This window comes from Miniopterus natalensis, chromosome 13 (assembly GCF_054644295.1).
Source record: "Miniopterus natalensis isolate mMinNat1 chromosome 13, mMinNat1.hap1, whole genome shotgun sequence".
NCBI classification, from domain to species: Eukaryota; Metazoa; Chordata; class Mammalia; order Chiroptera; family Miniopteridae; genus Miniopterus; species Miniopterus natalensis.
Window position 1 is genome coordinate 34,256,002 of NC_142093.1, and position 22,913 is coordinate 34,278,914.

Consider the following 22,913-nt stretch of genomic DNA (forward strand, 5'->3'; position numbering starts at 1 on the left):
CACAGAGCTAGTGCATCGCCACATGCTTAAAAAAATGTTTGCCGATAAGAAGTACAGCGAAGAACCTCTCCTAATGTTTCTGAACAAATGAGAAAAAGAAAATGTAAATTTAATAGGAAAGATAATGAAAGGGTGGGTGTATACCTGAGCTTCAGCTCTGTTGAATACTGTGAATCGCTTGTTAATTCATTCAACAAATGGTTACAGAGCACATAGTACATGCAAGATATGATTGGTTACCCAAAAATCATTCCCAGCTCATTCTCCCTTGCCTTCTTTGAGTTACAGAGGTAGATGTGGACACTCATTTCCCTAGCCTCCTTTATAGCTAGGGATAGCCAATGACACTATTATGGTTAATGAAATGCAAGGGTAACTATTGGATAGATAGATAGAACTAAAAGAATAGTTTATTAAAACAATTTCTAAGAAAGAAAAAAAAAAGAGGCAAGTAGAAAGCTCTGTCAGTGTGTCCTCTGCTTCCTGCATTTGAAAATGGTTGTGATGCTTGGGGCTTTTGCATCCATCCTGTGACTATGAGTGAAGGCAAAGGGAATCACAGAGATACCAACCTAAGCCCTTACATTAAACTGCTAAATCAATTCCAACAAGCACCTAATTCTGGACTTCTTATGTTAGACAAATAAGCCCCTCTTGCTTAAGATCTATTAGTGCGTTATTCTGTTACTTGTAGCTGGAAATATTCCCAAACTAGTAGAGGAGATTAAAAGGTCTACATAATAATACAATCTGATAATGCTCTCTATGAAATACCTTTAAAATGCCTAATTTGAATGTGAAATTGCTTTGAAAATAGCACTTATGTATCTTTTAAAAGCATACAGCATAAGTTACACTACCTAACATTTGACTGTGTTATCATGGTCTTCACCATCTCTTCTGTTAAACCTCTTCCTGTGGATAATTGTGGCAAAAATGAAGAAATTATGATTTCAATAGACTATGTTTGTCAATTCTGAGTTCATAGATAGGCCTATTAAAATTAAAAATGAAAGGAACTGTATAATACTATAAAAATGGAAAATTAGAATTAGTGAAAATTCCAAATTTATCCACTGAAAAGTTTCAAAGTAATTGCATTCCAAAATAATGGAGCTCTGTCTACACTTTTCAAAAAAAGTTAAGTAAGATTTTTTTGTTTGTAGACATTGCAAAAGACTGAGGTGGTAATGACAGAGCACATTACACAATTTTGTTCCTATTTTTAAAACTCCAAACCATTTCACAGGACCGATTTTTAAGCTGTCTGAAAAAGTATAATGAGAACTGTATGCTTTTCTCTGTTACACTTGTCAAGTGTCATCAGGGTCTGAGTAGTGTTCTAACTTGCTTTTACAAACAAATAGTGTAGCTAATCACTGGTTCCTAGAATTGCTGAATAAATGAAGCAAATATTCATAAGAAACCAACCACCACTGTAACAAATAATAATCCTGGACCCTCTCTAACAGATTTAAAAAAGGAATAGTTTATTCAAACAATTTCTAAGAAATTTCACTAACAGGAACTGTTCTGCATTAGTGGAAATTATTGTGAAGAGTAAAGTTATCAGAATCTTCCTTCTTATTTTTTACTCACAGGCACTATTTAGCGAGGAAACACAAGGTTAAGGAAGAATTGAGCTGCGTCTGGAGTTGGAGTATACACAGATGAATGAGACAGAGTCCCTCCCCTCCAAGAAGCTTTCATTGTAGAGCAGCGGCCAGCGCATAGGCAGAAAGCCTCTAAACCATGTCCCAGTAGGTCTGTTAAGGTTGGGCCTATTAGAATCTAAGGGTGGGAGAGCAGCCAGGATGAATGGTTTTATCCGTTAGTTTATTAAGGAGCTGCATTTAAATCCCATACCAGTGGAATGGTCTGTGTTAGTTATGCCCATAATGAGATAAATGTCCTCAAATTTAGCGTAGGTGATGACTGCAAGAATTAATGGGCTGTATCATAACAAAACAAAAGAATTGGCAGAATGGAGTCAAGCTGTGTTTGTTTTTTACTTTAATCAGGTATTACTGTTATTTTAAAGAGTTAAGTCAGAGTTTCCTAATCTGAAACTTGTTTGTTTCTTGATAGTGTCTTAGGAAACAAAAATGAAGATACTTTTAGAACTCCATATCTTGTCCCTTGGCAGTATTGTTTTCAGTTATATAACATATTTAAGTCAAGTGAATGCAGGTTGGCCAATTCCTACAGAAATTCCTGCCAGAATTAAAAATATTATGGATAATTATTTCGAAAAAGAAAATTAATCACATCTTACATTAAGATAGTTAAAACTGCACATGTCGTTTGTTGATTTGTTGATGGTAGCCATTTTTACAGGTGTGAAGTGATACCTCATTGTGGTTTTAATTTGCATCTCTCTGATGATTAGTGACGTTGAGCATTTTCTCATGTGTCTCTTGGCCATCTGTATGTCCTCTTTGGAGAAGTGTCTATTCACGTCCTTTGCCCATTTCTTAATTGTGTTGTCTTCCTCTTGCTGAGTAATGTGAGTTCTTTGTACACTTTGGAAATTAGCCCCTTATCAGATACATCCTTGGCAAATATGTTTTCCCAGGCTGTGGGGTTCCTTTGTAACACTGCTGGTGGGAATGCAGACTGGTGCAGCTACTATGGAAAACAGTATGGAGGTTCCTCAAAAAATTAAAAATGGAGCTTCCTTTTGACCCAGTGATTCCATTCCTAGGAATGTATCCTAAGAATCCTGAAACATTAATCAGAAAGAATATATGTACCCCGATGTTCATAGCAGCACAGTTTACAATAGCTAAGATCTGGAAACAGCCCAAGTACCCATCAGTAGATGAGTGGATAAAAAAGTTGTGGGACATTTACACCATGGAATACTATACAGCTGTAAAGAAGAAGAATCTCGTACCCTTTGGGACAGTATGGATGGACCTGGAGAAAATTAGGCTAAGTGAAATAAGCCAGGCAGAGAAAGACAAACATCACATGATCTCACTTATACACGAAATCTAAAGAACTTAATAAACTGATTAACAGAATAGATTCAATGACATGGAAGCGTAGATGAGACTGACGAATGTCAGAGGGATGGAGGAGGGCAGGTGGGTGGAAGGGGAGAGAGTAACCAAAGAATTTATATGCATATATGCACAACCCAAGGACATGGACAATGGTGGGAAGAGGGACTGGGGAGGGGGATAGGATGGGGTGGAACAGGTCATTGGGAAAAAAAATGGACATCTGTAATATTTTAAACAAAAATAAAATTTAAAAATTAAAAAAAAATAGTTTAAACTGGAAATCAAAAACTATGAAGCTGAAAACATATTCACAAAAAATCTTGTACAAATGTACAAGAATATTCATAGCAGCTTTATTCATAATAGCCAAAAAAAAAAGAAAGAAAGAAATAATTCAGATGTCTGTTATTTTGGTAACTGGATAAACAAACTCTGATATTGTGGTGGCTTAAAGAGTGGCTCCCCAAAATATATGTCTTTTTGGAACCTGTGAATGTGAACTTTTTTAGAAAAAAAAGATCTTTGAAGCTATAATTAAGGATCTTGAGATGAAATGATTCCCAATTAAGGTGGGCACTAAACCCAATGACACTGTACATATAAGAGACAGAAGAGAAGATACAGAAACAGAGGGAAAGGCCATGTGAAGGGATGGTCTCACAGAGGCAGGGATTGGAGTTAGATGACCACAAGCCAACGAACTCCTAAAGTCACCAGAAGCTGGAAGAAGCAAGGAAGGGTTTATCCCCTAGAGTCTTCAGAGAGAGAATGGCCTTGATTTGGGGCTTGTGGCCTCCAAAGCTGTGAAAATAAGCTTCTGTTGTTTTAAGCCATGAAGTCTGTGCTAATTTCTTATGACAGTCCTAGGAAACTAATAACAGGTATATTCATACAAACTGTGGTATTCAACAATGAACTACACATGCTCTCAACGACATGGATGAATCTCACAAACTAGTTGAGTGAAAGAAGCCATATGCTGAGACATACCACCACGGTATAATTTTATTTACATGAAGTTCAAGAACAGGCAAAATTAATCTATGGGAATTAAAATCAGAAGAGTGGACCTCTGGGGGTGGGGATTGACTGCAAAGGGGCTTGAAGGCACTTTCTGAGGAATGGAAATGTTCTTCACCTTTATTAGAATGGTTATTACATAGGTGAATACACTTGTCAAAAACTCATCAAAATGTCCACTTAAGAGCTGCTACATTTTATTCTGTATAAATTAGATCTTAATAAAAAATACTGAGAGAAAAACAAAACTACAAACAGCAGTGAGGACTGAAATTATACACTAAGACAGCGGTTGGCAAACTACAGCCTATGGGCCAAATGTGACCTGCTGCCAATAAAATTTAATGGAACAAAGCCAGGGCCAATCATTTACATACTGCCTATGGCTGCTTTCACCCTACAAAGTCAGAGTTGAGCAATTTTGACAGAGACCATATGGCCTGAAAGGCTGAACATATTTACTGTCTAGCCCTTTACAGAAAAGTCTGCCAACCCCTGCACTAAAATTACAGCCTATATCTATAGCCATGGAAGTCCTTTCTTGTCTAACATTCTCTAATTTTCATTATACTTAACAATATGAATTAGTGGTGTTTGTTAAAACACTTGAAATGTCATTCCTCTAGGCACTTAGGTGAGATATTGAGCTAAATTTTGTGATTCTTAGCGTATTAGTTCACTTTTTTTTAATTTGCCACTTTCAGCGCAGTTACTAGTTCACTCCTGCACTGTCCAAAGTCATGGCCTTTAATCCATATGTGCATTAACTTATATGGCCTTTGTACAGTATGCTAAGAACTGAAGGAGTTCAGAACATGCCACCCAAAATATGCCACTCTGGCATATTAACTATTTTGAGTTAGAGGCACTTGGAAACACAGCATATTCAGAAAAACACTCTGACTTAACTTATTTTTCTTAAAAGCAGAAGATGAGATTCCTAAATAAGAGATGTCCACTCTATCCCAGAAGGAAAATAACATTCTTATCATCAAGGGCAAAAAGTTAGGACCAAGAGAATTCTATACAAGCAGACCTTGTTAAAATAATTTTTCTTTTGGCCTCCCCACATAGTTTAGTCAATTTTCTATAGTTGCCTCTCTTTGCTCAACCTAATAAAAAAGCAAGTCAATTTTGCCATTTCTCTGGTTCTTCATTCCTTATGAAGGCTCCCTTGTTATGTAAAACTTGTATTAAATAAATTGGTATGTTTTTCTTCTGTTGATCTACCTTATGTCAATTTAATTCTCAAGGCCCAGCCAAAAGGACCCTAACAGAATAAAAGTAACAGTTACCCTCCTCACAGGACTTAATAGTTGGTTATAGAGAAATGAAAGAGAGGATTGACAACAAATGGGGCTGGGGTGAGAGGCCTTAACACAGTCGAAGTGATCCCAAGGGCAATGGGGAGGAGCTTAAGAAGGGTCTAGACGACTTGGTTGGATTCTTGCAGGCTTTCCAAGTGCAAGGGAGAGAAAGACACTCTTTTCTCAGACACTTGGAAGGAGAGTGACTTCCTATTCCTGTGCAACCCTTATTTTCCTGATGGGAGCTGGCTTTCCCAAGCTATAGACCTCATAATGTCCTATATCTACTCTCTCCTATGGATGGCCTCCGAAACACTGATTACCTCCAAGGGCCTCTGGTAGTTGCTTTTAATTGCTGAGTTGCTCAGTAAGGAATTAGGGGGAGGGGAGGAAAGTAGGAAGAGGTAAAGGATATGTTCAAGACACTTTCTTCCCAGAGACTCATTGAGAATTAAAGGAGATTAAAAAAAAGCATAGTGCCTGGGACATTAAGAGCACAATTTGTGGATGTTTACAAAGATGGCTGCATCATAACAGAGTATGTGGATGAGCAGGTTTATCAGGAAGATGATTAGCTTAGTTAGAAACATTTTAATACCTGTATTTTCATATTTATAAATTTTAATAACGACTGTAAGGTTAAAAATTGAGGAATTTTATAAAACAGAGCCAACAAGTTGTATGAGAGGCAAAGGAGACAGCAGGAAGTTTCTGGAGCTTCCTTTGGGAAATGGAGCTGTGACCCAGTTTGCGACGTACCTAGCTAGAGGGTATGCCAAATGTTAGCAGTTGGCCGGCTCATGGACACTCTCTTTTTGAAGAGCCGGCAGTAAGCACATGTTAAGCTTGTGATGTGCTTTGGCAGAAAGTCTTGACAAACCTCTCTCCTTCTTTAAACACATGGTTCCAAAGTTTCCAAACAAAGTTTAGTCTGAAACTTGACTTTGCCTCTGGGGTGGGTAGAGGGTGGTGAGATTTTGCAATGCCTCACTAAACATGAGGGGTTTGCTTTCCGAAAAACAACAAAGAAACAAAACATTTTTTTCAAGTAAGAGTTTCTTTTTGGCACATTTCTATACTTTGTATCTCAGCTATCCATTCCAAAATTATTTCTATGCTTTATATACTTTCAAATTACCCTGAGACATTTACATAGGTTCTATGAATTAAACAGACTTCACTTAAAGTAAAAAAAGCAAACAAAAAAGATCTATATGAATGTAACTGAAATTTATTAAAAATTGTAAGATATATTTATAAAACTGTAGCAACTATTTTGTGGTTTCTAAGGTCAAATTATGAACCTATACATTTAGAAAATCTACATAGTCAATATTTTTTTTAAAATTTCTTTATTGTTGAATTAGACATGTTCCGTCCCCCCCATTATACCCTCCACCCCTCATCTGCCCCCCCCCAGGCCTTCCCCATACTATTCTCTGTGTCCATGGGTTCTGCATTTATGCATGTAAATTCTTTGATTAATCTCTCCCCACCCAGTCCCCCACCCCTGCCTTCCCTCTGATATTCCTCAGTCTGTTCCATGCTTCTATGTCTCTGGATCTATTTTGTTCATCAGTTTACTTTGTTCATTATATTCCACATACGAGTGAGATCATGTGATACTTGTCTTTCTCTGACTGGCTTATTTCACTGAGAATAATACTCTCTAGTTCTATCCATGCTGTCCCAAAGGGTAAGAGATCCTTCTTTTCTAGAGCTGCATAGTATTCCATGGTGTGAATATACCACAGCTTTTTAATCCACTCATCTACTGATGGGCACTTGGGCTGTTTCTAGATCTTACTTATTGTAAATTGTGCTGCTATGAACATATGGGTGCGTAAGTTCTTTCTGATTGGTCTTTTGGGGTTCCTTAGGATATATTCCTAGAAGTGGGCACCTTTTTTGTTTTGTTGATGGTTTCTTTTGCTGTGCAGAAGCTTATTATTTTGATGTAGTTCCATGTGTTTATTTTCTTCTTTGTTTCTCTTGTGCCAGTACCAGGCTGTTTTGATTACAGTGGCTTTGTAGTATAACTTGATATCTGGTATTGTGATCCCTCCAACTTTGTTCTTCTTTCTCAAGATTGCCATGGCTATTCGAGGTCTTTTTTGGTTCCATATAAATTTTTGAAGTGTTTGTTCTACATCTGTGAAATATGCCGTTGGTATTTTAATAGGGATTGCATTGAATTTATAGATTGCTTTGGGTAGTATGGACATTTTAATGATATTAATTCTTCCAATCTATGAACACGGTATATTCTTCCATTTGTTTATATCTTCTCCTATCTCTTTTTGCAACATTCTGTAGTTTTCTGAGTACAGGTCTTTTACCTCCTTGGTTAAGTTTATTCCAAAGTATCTTAACTTTTTTGTTGCAATGGTAAGTGGGGTTGTTTTTTTAGTTTCTGTTTCTGAGAGTTCATTATTGGTGTATAAAAATGCCATCAATTTTCTGGGTGTTAATTTTGTATCCTGCTACCTTGCCAAGTTCATTTATTAAATCTAATAGTTTTTTGGTGGAGTCTTTAGGATTTTCTATGTACAATATCATGTCATCTGCAAATAATGAGTTTTACTTCCTCCTTTCCAATTTCGATGCCTTTTATGTTTTATTCTTATCTGATTGCTGTGGCTAGGACTTCCAGTACTATGTTGAATAAGAGTGGTGAAAGTGGACACCCCTGTCTTGTTCCTGTTCTTAAGGGAAATGGTTTTAGTTTCTGCCCGTTGAGTATGATGTTCGCTGTAGGTTTGTCATATGTGGCCTTTATTATGTTGAGGTATATGGTCCCTCCATTCCCACTTTGCTGAGAGTTTTTATCAAAAATGGGTGTTGGATTTTGTTGAATGCTTTTTCTGCATCTATTGATATGATCATGTGATTTTTGTCTTTCAATTTGTTTATGTGATGTATCACGCTTATTGATTTGTGAATATTGTACCAGCCTTGCATCCCTGGAATAAATCCCACTTGGTCATGGTGTATGATCTTCTTAATATATTGCTAGATCTGATTTGCTAATATTTTGTTGAGGATTGTAGCATCTATGTTCATCAGGATTACTGGCCTGTAATTTTCTTTCTTTGCAGTGTCTTTACCTGGTTTTGGAATTAGGCTAATGCTGGCCTCGTAAAAAGAGTTTGGAAGTGTTCCTTCCTCTTAGATATTTTGAAATAGTTTGAGGAGGATAGGTGTTAATTCTTCTTTAAATGTTTGGTAAAACTTCCCTGTGAAGCCATCTGGACCAGGGCTTTTGTGTGCTGGGAGTGTTTTGATTACTGCTTCAACTTCATCAGTAGTTATTGGCCTATTCAGGTTTTCTGACTCTTCCCGATTGAGTTTTGGAACGTTGTATTTTTCCCGATTGAGTTTTGGAACGTTGTATTTTTCTAGGAATTTGTCCATTTCGTCCAGGTTGTCCAGCTTGGTAGTGTATAGTTGCTGTTCATAGTATTTTCTTATAATCCTTTGTATTTCTGTTGGGTCAGTTGTTACTTCACCTCTTTCGTTTTTGATTTTGTTTATTTGGGTCCTCTCTCTTTGTTTCTTAATGAGTCTGGCTAAAGGTTCATCAGTCTTGTTTATCTTTCCAAAGAACCAGCTCTTGGTTTCATTGATCTTTTGTATTGTTTGTTTTTAGTCTCTATGTCATTTATTCCCATAGGTTTTCTTTTAAATAACTACTTTTTTTAGATTACCTTTAAAAGAAAAAATTACTAAAAACCCCTAGCTGGTTTGACTCAGTTGGTTGAGCATTGTCCTTTGCACCACAAGGTCGCTGGGTTTGATTCTAGGTTGGGGCACATGCCCAGGTTGTGAGTTCAATCCGCAGTTGGGGTGAGTACAGGAGGCAGCCGATCAGTGTTTCTCACATTGATGTTTCTCTTTCTCTCTCCCTTCTCTCTCTTAAAAAAATCAACAGAAACATAAAAAAAAAAAAAAAAAAAAGAAACTACTAAATATATTTTTAAAAAGAACTCCTTTTTTTTTTTTTTTTTTTAGACCAATCATCAGTAGTCCATCTCACAGGTATTATTTCACATCTTTTTCCAGTTAACCCTGTTTGGTTACCTTTTGACTCAAGTGAAAAGCCCTACTGAAAATTTTTGAAAAGTCAGTTAAAAATGGTACCAGAACTTAACATTATTATACCACATTTTTTGCTGTGGTGTTTTCTCTAAATATGACATTTTCCTTTTCATTCTAGAAAGGAAAGACTACTGTTACTTTTTATTCCCTGATTATATTACACATTTAATGATATTTAATTACCCATTATTTAGGCCTCCTTCAAAGAATAATCCTCAGGATCTTCTCTTAAATATTTAGTTAGAGTGGTGGGTGTGAAATGCTTAAAATAAATTCCTTGAGACTAAGTTAGGAAACAGAAGTTCTTTTTCCTTTGCTTCCCAGTGGTGGCACTGGCAGAAAATTTAGTAAGCTAGACCAGAGGCAGAGATGTTTGGAAAACCATCAAAAGACATTGGATGGAATGCACAACAGGGCATCTTTAATATGCTTGAAAGAGGAAAAAATAGAATTAAACTGAATGCTTTCCTATTTCATATCTCTTCTCCATGAGGATTTCAAAGTCACTAAGAATCAGTAACCTCATCATCTATACAGAACAGAACAATATTTATTCTATCTTAGGACTTTAGTAAGAGATGTGTTATTTCTTAGTGTTTTTTCTTTTTATTTCCAAATTATTACATAATGACCTATGCTTATTAAAAACCCTGAGAGAATATACGGTGTTGTTGTTTTTTATAGTTATTCCTGGGTCTACTCATCAAAGGAAATAGCTCCTCTATCTCTACAACCAAGGGGGGGTCTGGAGATGCAGTTTGGCACATGAGTGAGATACAACTTCATGAGCATCACCAATCCTTATCAACACTTTCCCCTGGGCAACATGCAGAACAGGAGAAACAGGAGATAACATAGTAAGAACCTGTCTTCTAAGCAACTTTCAGAGGAGAACCTAGAGAAGAATTATTGATAAATGTGAACAAGATAATGCATATTGTAGTTAAACTGCATTCTTGAAAGCCTGATGAATTTTAAACCTACCTAAGAGATTGGTTTTTCAACTCTTTAGATAATTATCTGTAATGTGAGAAACCCTGTTTCTAAAGCAGCTTAGTTATTTGAAATAATTGCTACTGTTGTGATACAGAAGTTATATAACCTTCCAATGTAATTTCATACTATGAACAAATGGAAGGATATGTCATAATTTACATTCATAACTTGTTTCAGCAAACTTCCTGATTCATTAAAAATGGGGTGCTGGCAACAGGAAAGAATGAAGTCTTTCTCTTCCTCAAGTATTTGGAAACATTGTTTATTTTTTAGACTACTCATTCATTAGTAGTCCATCTCAGATATTTTTTGATATCTTTTTCCAGTTAACCCTGTTTGGTTACCTTTTGACTCAAGTGAATACCATATTGTTAGATCTAGTCAGTAACTGGCAACTTCTAATAGTAGTCCCCTCTTTCCTCTTCATATAGGTGGCCTATGAATTAAGATGGATACAGGTGGGAGCCAATGTTGAGTGTACTGAGTGTGGGCCACAGTCCAGTGTATAATGTTACCTGGTCTCTTGACTAAACACTTTGGGCATGACACTGACATTTTTTGTCTCTGACATGTTTTTCAAAACTGCACTGCTTTATTTTCTTGTGTGTAGGGAATAGGGGTAGGATAGACAAGAAAAACAAACAAACCCCAAACCCACACACATTACTGATCTGTACACTTATTTCATACTTTAGCAATTTCTAAACCACCTCTTATTGGATAATGACTATGGTGGGTAGTTAGAAAAGCTTACTGTAAAGTCATCATAATGTTGCATTTGCTGCTACTACTCTTATACTTTGGCCCAAGTTCATATTCCAGGTGGAAGTAACTGAAACAAATACCTCTAAATATAAATTTTTAAAATCTTGTTTACAGCTCTCAAAGAGTAGAGAAAGGATACAACACTGTGAGTTAAAAAGATTTAGTGGCAATAAACTGGTCATTCAGTGTACACTTACTGTTTGCTATGTACCAGACACTGTGCCAAACACTAAATCTAAAAAGGCACAAAAAAGGATGCTTAGAAATAGGGCAACAGTCATTGTCTCCTTGTTGGTAGAATGTTCCAACGTAAAGAAAAAGAAAATTATATGGCAAGGTTGTTATACATGCCAGGACACGGGATTGGTTAAATGAAACTGAATTTTCTCAAGTTTCTATGGAGAAGTAGAAAGAAGGAATGAGAAAATTATAGGCAGAATTTATATCATCCTCAGATGGTAGCATATGGTACCAGTGAAAAATTGGCTTCCAGGCTTCTTTTTAGTTTATAATCCATTCCAATTCTTCCTTGCACACACACCCCTTCCCAACCCCCATCTCCACCCTCCTTTAGATTTCCCCAAGTTTCTCTCAAGGTTTAATCTGTAAATCTATTTATCCATGTTATAGATTTCTAATGATACAGATATCAGCATCATACTCGAGGGGTAATTCCATAGTAGTGTATTATGAAAAAAAGGATTACACACACACACAGAGAGCGAGAGAAAGAGAGATGGCACAATTTTTCAGGTATTAAATGTATATGTACATATAAATAGGGTTGAAACTGCTCTATGGCCATGATCTTTCTTCCCTAACCCCACATGATCTGTCAAGTGAAGGTGTTTCTAGTGGCTCTGAGGGAGTAGGAGGCTCTTTTACAAAATCTTTCTGGGTTCAGGATTAAATCTAAGCCACTGTATAAGGAAATTCCATTTACTGGGTACTATTTAGAAATAATATTTGGGAATATAGCTTGTAGTGTTCTCTTAAGAGCCAGCATCTGGGTGGTTATAGACTTAACCATTGATGACACGTACTCTTTTTTTTTTTTGGAGATTTCTTGAGGCAGCACATGTACAACATTCTTTGGTGCCATATCTCAACAGACGATTACTAATAAATCAAGATGTCATTCTTAGGTATTACCAAATGCTCTTGCTGCAATTATAACTCACTTCCTCTCCCTTAATCTTCTGCAAAGATAGAAAATAACTGATCTTCCTTCTTACAATAAACCTTGTATAATTAAGGGCTCTTCATTGTTGTTTAACTTTATCTAGCGCAGGCTAAGCACACCTATGGAGCCCAAATTTGGTATTTTATTTTGTTGTTAAATACTGCTTATTCAGAGCTGGAACAATTTCTCTACCATACACAAGAGATGTGGGCATTCTGGTTAAGATCTTCAGTCTCCAAATGCCATTATTAAAATGTAAGCATCTGGATTTTAGATATCTCTGGTTTTATTTGGGGAACTTATTTTGTAGCTGATAAATTTTTGAGTGTAATCTTTTTGGATTTCACATAAGAAACATAGTAACAAGGGTTGTCATTCTCTAGTATGACAAATGAATCACTGGCCTTTCTTGTGTTATCTAATGACATTTCCATGTAAATATGTGGCACTAAAATAAAGTTTGTTTAGAGAATAAGTCAATTAAAAATTCTCACTTTACCTTGGTTGATTAATGTTGTCCAAACTCTTGTAGAGTTACTTGGTTTACTGAAGGCATCTAAGAGAGTGCTGACAATTCATCTGTCCTGATGTAGGCTGGTTGAGTGGTAAAATCTAAGATACACCCACCGACTGGTGCACTGAGTCTTATCAGCAAGGCGGGGTGGAGGACGCTGGGGTGGGCCCTCTTTCAGCCCCTGGCCACTGCCAACGTCCTACCTCTTAACATCCTCTTTCCTTTAGGATTTCAAGAATCTGTTAAAAGGTAAGCATCTCCTGAGGAGTAACTTAAGCCATGTCCACTTTGGTCATAAACGTAAACGCCCATCACAGCAGAAATCTCTACAGGAAGAGGAACCGGAGGCGGTGGTTCCGGTGGGAGAGCCTTGGTTTGGCGCTTTCTTCCACGCTCTAAATCCCTCCTCCTGTTAGTGGGCCCCACACACCCCAGTGCTTACTCCTTAAGGCATCTTCACCCTTCCCAGGCCAGATATTGTGAGGAGAATTTGTGAGAAAGGCCTGGGCTTTCTCGGGGTAGTTGCTGTGGGGGATGCTCTGGCTCTATCCGCCGGATAGGTATCTTCAACCTTAGTAAGCGGGAACATTTTTATGGACTGCAAAATAATTACTCTCTTGCTGAAGTAGCTGTAGAAAACTGGTTATTTTACTGGTGAAATATCCCTGCCACGCCACCTCAGGCGCGGATCCCATGCGCGGAACTCCCTAGTCTGGCTCCCCGCGTAGCATTGCTGGACTTCCTAGGGCCGCAGATGCCCCGCCCCCTGCCACCTCTGCGCGTCTCATTGGCTAGGCCCTGCACCGCCTCGGCTCCTGACTGGCGGCTGCTCCTGTCCGTCTGCCCGGCAGGAACATTTCCGCATCAAGGGGGCTGCCCCAAATGGAGGGGGAGGGGAACTATTTAGGAGAAAGTGGGGGGTTTAAGGTGTAAGGAGCCAGCAGCTGGGTGGGCGGAGGGGGTCCACAGCTGGGCTTCAACCGCTAGCGAGGGACTCAAGGTGTGCATGCGTGAGGGGAGAAGGGGAGAGAGAAGGGTGCCTCTGAGGTGACATTCTCCCAGCCTGCAAGCGTTCTTCCCGGGGCGCCATAAACGCCCCTAACTTCCCAGCTGCTAGAGGAAGAGGAGGAAGGTGGGTCTCCGTGGCGGCTTGGGAGGGGCGGGGACGGGCTTCCCACCCCCCCCAGGAGGGTGTGTTTCTCGCGCGGAGACGTGTAGAGCCTCACTCCTCTACCCGCTGTGGCCCCGGAGGCCGAATTTGGGGTTTCGAACAGCGCTGGGCAGGGGGGGCTGGAGTGCGTGCGAAGAGGATCGGGGCCTTCTGCGGCTCCAGGCCGTCGGACTCGGGGCGGCCCGCGGGTTCTCCCCGTGCGGGCAGCCCCTTAGTGAGCTGCGGGGGAGGGGCGATGTAGCCTCCGGCCCCTCCTTCCTGGGAAAATGCAGCGGCTGGGTTTTCGCCGCTCGCCAAGGGAAGGCGGGGAGCTGGAGGCCCCAGCCCGTCCGCACCGGGAATTCTTAGCACCTCCTAGTCCCAGGATATTTATGGGCTGGTAAAAATGGTTGCTTCTCCCCGCCCCGCCGGCCTCACCCGCCTCTGCCGCCTCTGCGAACCTTGCTTGGGCGGGGGCCGCTGCTGACCCGTTTCGCGGAGAACTGGCGGGGAGGCTGGACAGTGTCGAGGGGAGGGAGAGCCGCGAGTGCGGCCCGCCAGTGCCAGCTGCTGCCCAGCCCTGGAGGGCGTGGGGACCCGGGGGCGGTGAAATAGCCGCTGTAGGTCCGCCTCTTTCATTGATGAAATTTAAGTTCGTGTGATTTTACCTTTCCTGGGAGTCTCCAGTTGGACCTCATTTGTGTCAGGAGCGCAGTGTAGGCAGGAGTTAGCAGACTCAGTCGCACCAAGTTTCTGTCTTTGGAAGCGGAGGAGGTTTTCCTTTTTCTTTTCTTTTTCTCTTTTTTTTCTTTTTCTTTTTCTTTTTTTTCTTTTTTGGAAGCAGTTTTCATCGCTTTGAATAAATACTCGCTTAAGTGGCTAAACATAGGAAGAGGAGAAAGAGCACGTCGGTTGTTAAAGCAGGGGAGGAAATCACTACCTGATAGCGTGACTTCTCTAGAGATTAACATATATATATATAAACCAGAGTATTTTAAGAAAACCCTAAAATGTCGAGATTTGTACAAGGTAAGACACGCTTCTTATCTCCTGGGTTGCTTCAGCTGAATTTGGGTACCGGCACTCGAGAGGGTTGGTGGGTAGTTTGGAAGTGGAAATGCTCTTTTAAGGGTTTCTAGTTGCGAAACCCTTTTCGTTAAATTGACAATTGAGCTTCTTCCTTGAGCTGCTGGGCTGGCCTTTCAGATACGTGTAATGTATACCCTTGTGCTCTGCTGGGTTTAGTTCTCACTCCCTGAAATCAGGCTAGTAAGTAGCACTCTGACTCCTAGAGATAGTGGCTGTAAATGATGATAAAACAGGATTTGGGCTGCTGATTAATCTGTTTTCTTTTCCTGCGTGCGTGCGTGCGCGCGGACAAAATGGGGAACTGGGAGTGCTGAGGAAGGCAGGTGGGTTTTGCCAGGACTGTTGGGGGAAGCTTTAGTGTTCTCAGCTCCTACTCCGTGTGTGTACTTGGTTTGAGTCTCAGATTCATTTATTGCGAAACCCAGAGCAGCTCATAGAAGCTGGAGGTCATTTCACCAGAAATGACTTTGCTGCATTGCTGTGTTTATTTTTTTTTTCCCTTCTTTAAAATCTGCAAAGATTATTAAGGTTTCTTCCTTTGAAATTTGAAAATTACCCTCTAAATTCTACATGTATAGTCAGAAGGGGTAAGGGAATTACTCTCAACTGATTTAAGCAGTAACATTGCGTGTATGGGTGTGTACCTTGTACACTTTGAAACTGGTGCTATCTTAAACCTCTGTCACCAGTTTATAGCATAGAATTTGCCTTCTGGTATGCAAGTAAACCCTTTTCTTGCAGACCCCAGTGTGTGAAAGCTTCAGCCATCTTGTTGAACACACAGCTAGTAAAAGTTCACAACCACTTAATGCGACTCTTAATAAATGTAGATATACTTAAAAAAAATTGTGTCAGTAGTGGCCCTCATTTGACCCAGGGAATAAAAATGCCCTAGTGAATTTTACATCACTTTATTAGCTCTTCTTTGAGTTTTGTATAAAAACGAGAATTTGATGGCCTGCCTTATTATGGAAACAGAGGGGGACGCATGCCTCGCTCAGAAATGTCACTTATTAGACTTTCAAATTCATGTTATACCTTTATATGTGGTGAGGAATGCTTTGTACATACTTATTGAATAAATGTCTTAGTCAAAAATAGCAAGGCAGAAGTAAGTGTTAGAAATTTGCTGGTTTTGTAATAGCAACAACAAAATTTAATTCCCAGAAAACCAGTATTTTGCAAGAATATGCTAGGTAAAAGTGGACAAGTCACTTCTCTTTAAAAGCTAACAATACTAAACTCCAGCTGTTCCTTGTCATTGTGCTTTAGAATAGCTGGCAAAGATGGTGCACCTTGCCTGATTTCACAGCCTTTACTGTTAATGGCTGTCTTCAGGAGATTCTAAATCAAGTGGAAATACCTAAGAGTGGCTGTGACTGTTGTCATCTACTTTTTAAAAAAATAAGCTTTTATCTTGGAATACTTTTAAATTTATAGGAAAGTGGCACATTTGTCAAAACTAAGACGTTATCATAGGTACATTACTATTAACTAAGTTAGACTTATTCAGACTACTGTTCCTTGACTCAGTCCAGCACTGCATTAATTGCAATACACTTTTGCTTTAAGTGGTAGTTTTCCTTTTAAATTGGCAGTTTTGCACAGAGATGATATCCCCCCAAATTAACATGATTGTGTTCCTGTTTATCGTTGTTTAAATTTTGTACTTCAAGTGTAAACCCTTTACATGTTTAATTAACTCTGTTGCTCCTATAAATGATAAACCTAATTGGCTAATGACTTGGCTGTCTCCACAGATCAGTTTTCAATGGTAAGGACAGGGATTTTTGTTTTTGAATTTTTTTTGTAGTAGATCAAAGTTTTGATCTTTGTTGTAGCACTTATTGATATTACCACTCATTGATACTTAGGTTGTGCCACTTATAGGGGAAACATTGAACAACTATTAGGCTCCTGTTTTCATACATTGTCTCATTTAAGCTTTACAAGAGCCTTGCAAGGTAGCAGATTATTTCCATGACCTTACAGCTGAGGAAATTAAGTATGTTGTCCAAAATTCACAGCTAGTAAGCATTGAAATTCATACGTGTAGATGTGTCTAAAATCTTTGTCCTTTCCAATACTTTTTGCCTCTTACATTAAACACTTATCTAATGGCCTGTTTCTCCAACTAGACTGTCAGTTCCCTCTGGGCAAAGATAGTATCATATCCCTGGGGGAAATAGAGTATCCTGAAGTGGTTGATGCTCTAAAAGAATGTCGTGGATGATAAATGAGAGACTCAGCACTTTCTATGTACTTTTTAGTAGGTTAGCCTACATTTTTGGTTGTAGTTTTGTGTGTGTTTTTAATAACACCTCTCAAGATTACATAAATGTTGAGAAAGATAAAAGGGTATGGACTTAGGTTTGAACCCTTTTGCTAAGAGGTGACCTTACACAGCTTTTCTGAACCTCATTTTCTACTTATATAAAAACTGAGTATTACTGCTTATGCCACATGTTTATTGAGAAATAAGATGAATTATGTGAATTTACTAGCCACATACTAGATGGCCAAAAATTTTTACCTTTTTTTCTTAAAATGACAGTGGTCTTTCAGATAGCATGGTCTCCATAAGGATAACCACATGTCATTAACAGAAATAAATAGAAACAAAGCAGGTGTGACAGATCTTTATTTTCCTCTTGCAGGCCCCCAACACATGGGAATTGATATGTTTAACAACAACAACAAAAGAAGTGTGGGGTTTAGGGGAGGAGCTTTACAGTGATATAAATACATAGTTGGTGACAGTTTTTGTTTCAGTCCAGTCAACAACAAAATTTTTGAGTGCTTACAAAGTGCATTATACTGTATTGGGATTTCCCATGTATTCCTTATGGTGGAAACTTGAAACTCAGAAGATGTGTTGTATACATCTGTTTTTTAATTTCCTGAAAATTGGGGCTGCTACACTTGGCTTGAATCTCTTCCCCCAAATCTAGGCAGTGTGCTTTTTATAGGAAAGCTGGGCATCTCCATTCTCAAGTGCTTTAACCATGTTATGAGGTAAAAGTGTTCAATTAATAAAACTACTTAATGTCGATAGACAGGAGATAGACATTAAGACTGACTACTTAATGTCAGTATGTATTCCTTGACCAAAAGAAGGTTCAGTTTTCTTCGGGCATCTCCCAAGTCTATGTTCTTCGGGCACTTAAGATTCCTTTTCATAGGAAGACCCTTCTTTACTGGTTCTAGGGCATAATACCCTAGTTTGGTGTATTCTGCCCTCAGGTTACCTTCTGCTTGCCTGTAATATTACTTCTCAATTTGTTAGTTTTCTCCCCTTGCGGGGGGTTGTTTCAGGGCCCTCAAGTATCGTAAATAAATATAAGTGCAAGCTGAGTGAGAAGGGGCTTCTTATCACTGTTGGAGGTATTGGGGTAATCAGCAGCTGTGACTTTTTGCCAAGTTTTTCATTCTGTCTCATTTGGGATTTTGCTTTTTTAAAAGTCAGATTGCTATGGGATAGTCTCCCTACATGATTTGAGTCTTATAAATGGTGCAGGGGCTATTGTCATCCAGCCAGCTAAGGCCATGTTATGTACTCATACTATAATATTAGAGGAACTTTTTTTTCCCAGCTGTTTTTAACAGACCATTATCTATCTAAATTATATAAACATATCTCTTAATGTTCTTAAATTGAAGTACTTTCTTATATTTCAGGGGAAGCCATTTGAGTATCTCTGTGTTAAAAAATATTTGAGGCCCGTCAACTTTCCCATTTGTTGGAATTCTCTTTTTATGACTTTTGGTGATGCTTGTTTGGTAAATGGAAGCTAGCCAGGGAGGATTAGCTGAGCTAATTTTAACTAGAGGGGTCTCAGATGAATACAGGGATGAGAAACATTCTAGGCCAGGTTGTGGAGGTCAGACCTTGGCCTGGTTCTTTTCAATCCTAAAACCAAATTTAGCCTGTTGTTGATTACTTAGAGGACTAGGATGCTGTTAGCCCAGGGGGATTGTGGCATGGATTTGAGGCAGGACTAGAGATGGCAAAGTAATGACTAAGGCATACTCCTCATTTTTTAAAGATGTGGCTTAGAATTCATTATGTTGCTAGAAAGTGAGGGATTTAGTTAAATTCAGAGTCACAGTTATAAATGGAAAATTAAAAGAAACTCAAAAGAGTTGAGCTGATGAAAACTTTGTTTTCCAATGTTTAATCTCTTAATGCCTTTGTTCTTGATAACTGAGTCTTTCTTCTAGTAAGATGGATGATTTTCATTTGTGAAAGCCAACTGAGGAAAAAAAGAAATTGAGAAGGAACATCAGAGAAATAAGAAATACTAGCTGGTACAATTCTCAGTAATGCCATTTTAATATTCTGAAGATAAATTGAAAAATAACTTTAAGAGGAAATTACTTTAAAATGTTAATATTTGGACAGTAGGTGTTTTCTTGTAATATGGATTCACACACATTCTGTCTGTGTTATTTTTTTCTTCATAGATAGTTGTAGTAACTTTAATTAATAAAATACTTAATTTTATGTGAGGAACATCAGTTGACCTAATAATGAAAATGTTCTAGGTAAAAGAATAATGTACTGTAGTTTTCCATCAAGTTGTACTTGGTACTTTTTGTGGAAGTGCAGGAGTTCCCAGAAAGTCAGATACATCCATTATTGAAAAGTTAATATAAACAAATATTTGGAACTCAAACCGATTCTGGATTATCTGTGCTAATTTTTCATAATGCTGTTCCTTTTGATATCTAGTATTTATGCCAGTGGACAAATTTCCAGCAATATTAGAATAAAATTATGGGGAAGATCCTCTGTGGGTTTGGGATTTAGTGAATGAGGAAATTCACTTACCACCTTTTAATTGCCTAGGATCTCTTTAGAAGCTAAAGTTTTTCTAAAGGCTGGTGTCCTTTTGGCACAGCCTATAGTTTCTTTTCTGAAATATATTTAAGTTTGATATAATAATAGTATTTGAATTATGGACATCTTGGGTAATTTAACGGGTTGTTCAGGCACAATGACTATTAGTTGAAACTATATGTCTTAGACCTCTAAAATTCTACTACCAGGCATTCATCTTTTTGTTAATAACTTATTAAAGTCTTTGAAAATCGGCTTGCTAAGCTACTGAAAGAAAATTAAACTTTGTGTTTTTTTATTGGGCTTATGTGCAAGAAAGGGGATAATACTTTATTTGAAAGCTGTTTCCCAGTTCTGTTGATTGGTGATGCAGGCATCTCCTTTAGTTTGTTGCACAGAAATTGTCTAGGGCTCAAGTTCTGCCTCTGCCAACAGTCCCATTGTTTATTTTCCTCAGTCATTGCCAAATGAAATTGATTGTGCCCCCAAACCATTTTGATAATTAAGGATTGTTTTTGAGAACTGTGGAGAAACTGGCTGTGTTGTCCTAGTTAACTTACATAAACAAGAAAGTGTTTCATTTTCCCAAACACTTCTAGATATTTGTTAATTTTTTGTATATAAATCAAGAGAGTCCCCAGTTTCTCTGATTCACTTGTAGCTTAAAAAATACTATTCATTGTATTCATATACATGAAATAGTCATATTATGCTTAACCCACTTTTTAATTGTGAGTCACTAAATTGTGAAAAATACTATTGTAGGATAGTTTTAACAATTAATAATCCTCCCTTTAACAATAACACCACTTGCTCCTGGGCTATGGAGACCTGCAGACAAGGTGATTGGCATTTGTGTTTTTCTCTGGTTGATGCCCTGGCAAAGTCTGATGTGATGTTTCCTTTATGTTATAACTCTGCCTAGAATTTTTAAACTTCCAAAGAGTGCAGGAAAACAGAATAACACAATTCTATGCACTGTTTTGGGTTCATTTATGCCAATAGTAAAATGCTTAGCCTTGGTAGTAAAATATTCATATAGTGCATAAAAGCTTTCTTTGATTTTTTTATTGCCCAGATAATAAACTATATAGAAGGAAAAGTTGAAGAGCATAAGGGAATGCTTATTCTGATAGGTAGTTTTAACCTCACATCATAACCTCACACAATAGACGTAGTTGGGTTTTTGTCAGTTTTCATTCAGAGTTGGTAGCATATAGCTGGAGTTGGTAAACCATGTAAATGCACTGTAACAAGAAAGTGGAGACCTTCCTCCAGGTTGGAGAGCGGTGCACCAGGCAATCTTCCTTAACTATAAGGGGACTCCAGTTTAGGACTACCACCATATCCTTAGACAAGTCAGCACCCCTCGCACTCCCCCCCTCCAATTTCATCGTCAAGATAAGGGAATTGGACTCACTCACTGACCTTAAAGCCTTTCTGAACTTAAGCGTTTAATCAAAGTGCACATTTATAAAATTACAGGGCAGGCCTGCCCAATAACTTTTTGGTCCTTGATGGTGATTTTATGTTGTATCCCTTTTCCCTCCTCTCAGCAAATTAGTGTGATAGGCCCCTTGGCATACCTTCTTTCTTATTACCCATTAAATTTAATGCAAAGTGTTAATTAGTTGACACATCTCTTCTGAATGTTCTGTTTTCTAGAAGTGATATTTTCTGTTTCTGTTTTTTATTTTTTAGACTTTAAGAGCTACTTTATTGTATGAGAGCAAGGTTATTCTAAAGAGAAGTCCGGTTTACGTATAAATTCTAACAGTTAAAATTTTTTAAAGTAAGCAGTGCGTGATTAGCAAAAATCTCAATTAGCAAGTGCCTCTGCATATTCAGTGCTAACGTATTGGAGCAGTTCTCAAAAGCCTGGTACCATTTTTTGTTATCAAAAAACATTTATTAAACATTTTCCTAATTCAGGCTAAACCTAAATATAATTGCCCAATTTTGTTTAATTTCTAGAGTTAGTGAAAACATTACCCTAACATTTATATAGGATAATAAAAATTGAAAAGAAATTTAGAGGTCATTTTGTCTAGATTGCTTACCATTTTAGAATTTCTTTGACCACGTTCCTGATACTGGACTAATAAAACCAGCCTCTGCTTGAGAAGCTTTAGGGGCTTCAAGTACTCAGGATATAGTCCATACTTTTCTTAGCCCTCCTTTCCCCATGACCAGAAATGGCTCTTAAGTACTTTCTGTTTGGCCTTATTAGGCACTACCTTCATGAGATTGGACTCTATTTTCTATATCTGTACCCAGCGCATAACTATCATAATAGGCCCTTCCTCATTTATTTAATGAGAATTACTTGAGTATTTACTATGTCTCAAGCTCTGTTTTAGGCAGTGGGAATACAGCAGTGAACAAAATAGAGACTGTAATTTGTTGGGTAAGTAGACATTGAATACATTTTTTAAAGTATGATGTTATAAAGGAGTGGTACAAGGATCTACCATGTGAGCATGTAATGCCAACTTTGCTTAGTTTAGAAAGATTTCTAGGAGGAGGTTACATTTAAACTTAACTCTGACAAATGCTATATTAGGCGCTACTCAAGCCACTAATATAAGAATTTGAGTCTTGATCTCCAGTTTATTTATACATGATCAGGTGCCTGTACTGTATGCCAGGTGATAAAGTAGGTGTTTGGGGGGGGGGGGTGGAGTTGAATAACATAATATGGCTTTTTCCCTTAAAATATTGCAGACAGACATCTAAGCAAAGAATTAAAATTTGGGAGGTGTTTGATACAGTGCAGATGGAGGGCTGATTAAAACCTTCACATAAGAGTTGTGGTATAAAGGAAGGCCTCTTTGAATTTTCAGAAGCTACTACCTAGAACACTAGGAATGCCACTCCCAAAATAGCAGAAGCTAAAGTTACAGAGTTTGATCCCTCTGGGGGCTGAGGGATCAGGTTTCCTGG

At 38.2% G+C, this 22,913-nt stretch overlaps 2 protein-coding genes across 4 annotated transcripts in view; one reads left to right on the plus strand and one right to left on the minus strand.

Annotated features, from left to right (window-relative positions):
• The window catches only part of WDPCP (WD repeat containing planar cell polarity effector), a 306,031-nt gene extending 292,432 nt beyond the window's left edge, over positions 1–13,599 (minus strand). The window contains exon 1 of the mRNA XM_087823593.1: positions 12,877–13,599. The gene's annotated coding sequence lies outside the window, so the exon portion shown is untranslated. The remainder of the gene's footprint in view (positions 1–12,876) is intronic.
• A 316-nt stretch (positions 13,600–13,915) lies between these two features.
• The window catches only part of UGP2 (UDP-glucose pyrophosphorylase 2), a 50,536-nt gene continuing 41,538 nt past the window's right edge, over positions 13,916–22,913 (plus strand). The window contains exon 1 of one of the 3 annotated variants that reach the window (XM_016224203.2): positions 13,916–14,023. Coding sequence is in view for 1 of the 3 variants with exons in the window: in XM_016224202.2 (XP_016079688.1) it covers positions 15,052–15,070 (19 nt within the window). In the remaining 2 variants the exon portion in view is untranslated. Of the gene's footprint in view, positions 14,024–14,643; positions 15,071–18,995; positions 22,378–22,913 lie in introns of those variants that run through there. The other 2 variants (XM_016224202.2, XM_087823595.1) reach the window with 2 other exon arrangements.